This window comes from Olea europaea, unplaced genomic scaffold (assembly GCF_002742605.1).
Source record: "Olea europaea var. sylvestris unplaced genomic scaffold, O_europaea_v1 scaffold2081, whole genome shotgun sequence".
Lineage (NCBI taxonomy): Eukaryota > Viridiplantae > Streptophyta > Magnoliopsida > Lamiales > Oleaceae > Olea > Olea europaea.
This window is the reverse complement of record NW_019238736.1, coordinates 23,177-26,271: the sequence shown is the minus strand read 5'-3', so window position 1 is coordinate 26,271 and position 3,095 is coordinate 23,177. Positions and strand designations below refer to the sequence as shown.

Here is a 3,095-nt window from a genome sequence, read left to right as displayed (position 1 = left end):
TCTTGAGGGATCGTGGTCACAGGATATCGAGGGTGCATCCCCGCATTGTAAACTGGATGGCAGATGAGCAACCATCAACTGTCAAATTGGAAGGACCCGACTACTTCTCCAATCCTAAGGAAAAGTTCCAGTAAGCGTCATGCAATTAATACTGAATTTTTAACTTTGTATTCATATAAACAACATATTGTATTGCAATTTATGATTTGGAACCGTTGGAAAGTGAAATGGCGATGCCATAAATGAACGGAGTCCAATACAACAAGCCGATCTAGCCGACGTCCTCAACCGAGAGCCGAAGAAGAACCAAGCGCAGGACGGAGAGGTCTGTTGAAGATGTCGGTACTAGAGGGAAGTCGGTTCCATCATTCCTATCGTTGATAGACAGTAATATTGGACAAGCTCACTCTTCAGATGATGGCGACGATTTTGTTGCTCCTCCTCCATGACGGTAGAAGCCATCCGCCCTTGGAAAATCCCAGGTTGTTGAAGGTCCTACAGCCGCTCATCATTCTCAAGAGGAGCCACAATCTCATGGGGCACAAAGGGATGACGTAAGTTGTTATTTTAGTCAGCTCTCAATATTTCCATCATTGGTCACATTTCAATATTTCCTATGTCACATTTCATACACATCAGGTCACAGATAGACCAATGTGCATTGTATGTTGATGGTTGGTCACAGATATGTCGCAAGCAACATATAATAATCAGTTATTCATTTTTGTCAGGCTTTTAAGGTGTTGCGTGTGTAAGTATCCGAACTCCAGGCGGATAATAAAGTGTTGAAGATGGAGCTTGAAGACATCAAGTCACATATGTCATCTTTGAACGAAGGGAAGACTAACAAAATGGATGATATTATTCAAATGCAAGCCTGTATTAAAAGTGACCTAATAGATATTCGGGCGAACATGCAGTTTTTATCTGAGTTTGTGTCAACAATGATATCCAGTGCAATGGACGAGATCATTAGACTGTCTGGTGACAGGATAAGGGAGCATGAAGTAGGACAAAAAGAAGCTCCTGGAGTTGGAGATCAAGAACACAAATCCAATTAACCCAAACTATCCTATAAAATTATTGTAAGAGTGAATATTCGACTAGTAAGAGTGAGTATTTAACTTGTACAATTCATATCACATTTCATATGGAGTATATCGATGACCAAACGAGACACCTATTAGTATTTTGAGTTTCCAAAAGATTTCACATTTCGTTATAAAGAATCCAATAGAGTTAACATTTCATTAGGTCAAACCCGAAAGTCTACTAGCAAGCATGCATAACTTAGTGAATATAAAAATATACAGAAACAAACAATCTACGCAAAAGTATCTTACATTGATAGATTTGAAAAGTTGCAAATCATGGGGCTGGTGGATCTAAAAAGCTCAGGAGGTAGTCACTTGATATTTTAGATTTCTGTAAAATAACATAGTTCATTTTGACATTTTTCATTCAACATGTAGGTGGAAAACGTAGAATCAAACGTCGACAGAAAAGGAAAGGGCAAAATGGACCCAAGTGATGATCTTCTTTTCTTCCTTGAGCCACCATCATTTGATTTGGGGATTGAATTCACCCCACCCAATGTTTTGCATTCAGAGGAAACTCAGAAGAGGGTGTATCAGGCAACTTTTTCATACGGTATGTCAGACATTACTGGTCATAGCACACAAGTCACAGATCTGGTATCAGGTTACAGATATGGTCAAATCTCAGAGAATTATTATTCTGACTCCTAAGTTGATGGACAATTAACTGTAAGTTGATCAATCTGAATGCATTCTTTAAAGAAACTATTTAAAATGAACATTATCCTTAAAAGAATATCACCTATCTATGAAATATTTGTATGTAATTCTATCGGTTATTTTGGCGTAATGGAGCCAAGTTGGAGCATCTCCTACGGTTGTGACCATGTCCTTCACAACGTCCGCATTTTGCCGTCGGTCTCCCTTCTCTGGATGATCTCTTTCTTTTCTCTGTAGGTCTTCCAAAACTCCTCTTTTGGTTAGGAGATAACACTATTTCTCGCTGTACTACTTCTGGCACTGTCCATTCCTCTTGATTTCCAACTGAATATACAAAATCTTGGTATGCATTCAAGTACGCATCTCTTGTGTAATAATAGGAACAGTAATCATATGGATCTCTTCTTGTGTTTGCAATTACAGCCAAAGCTTGTGGACATGGTAACAAATCAACTTGTAGATCCTACAAGTGCATGTTCGTTGCTCACTATTGACGACAAACGTTAACCTTTTGTTGCTGACAGAAGACACTGTCTGCTTTGAAGGAGATACCTGCGTGCATATAACAACAGTCAGGTCACATGTAGTTGAATACAGGTCACATATACTCCAACGTGTCGGTCACGCATGAATGACTCATATCCTTGAGTTCATTCATAGATTCAGGAAGCATGTTATATATACGGTCCATACCTCATTTGACAGATAGACATGCATCAGAATATAGAGTTGACAGAGAATACACAATTACATCACATATCACATCACTTAGGCCACAAATTTATATATCAGGTTACACAAATTTGTTCCATTCACAGATAGCTATAAAACAGAATACGGTGCTTCAAACTTAGTTTACCAACCAAGTCACAGAATCACAAAACAGGTCACATCAGATTTGATACATTACAGTTCAAGATACTGACACTTACATTGGGTCACATATACATCTCAATGTTAAAATATAAAAAATTACCCTCAAGTTTCTCAAATCCATGCTCATTTTCCTAATCTCTTTCTCGTACTTAGTCGACAACTTTGTGAAAGTTCCATGTGCATCATCCCCGTGTCTACAAAACCATGATTGTATAGTTTGTCGTAATGACTCTAGGAGGGAAACAATAGGGTAATTTTTGGCTGCCTTTGTGACCGCGTTGATCGATTCCACAATGTTTGATGCCATTGTAGAATACCTATTTGTTGGCATATGTATTTATGACCATTTTTCAGGTCCAACATCAGCTTGCAAACTTAAATCAATCATTAAGTTCATTATGTAAATACCATATGTGACCATTTATATGTATGTGAAATGAAATAAGACTAATTACACTACCA

General features: G+C 38.1%; 1 protein-coding gene across 1 annotated transcript; it reads right to left on the bottom strand.

Moving 5' to 3' along the window:
* Positions 1-1,866: 1,866 nt before the first annotated feature.
* Positions 1,867-2,940, bottom strand: LOC111380022. The gene is made up of 4 exons (XM_023003483.1): positions 2,690-2,940; positions 2,469-2,524; positions 2,266-2,309; positions 1,867-2,220 (listed from the first exon to the last, which is right to left on the bottom strand). The coding sequence occupies exons 1-4, from the start codon at positions 2,938-2,940 to the stop codon at positions 1,867-1,869; spliced, it is 705 nt and encodes a 234-aa protein (XP_022859251.1).
* Positions 2,941-3,095: the final 155 nt, after the last annotated feature.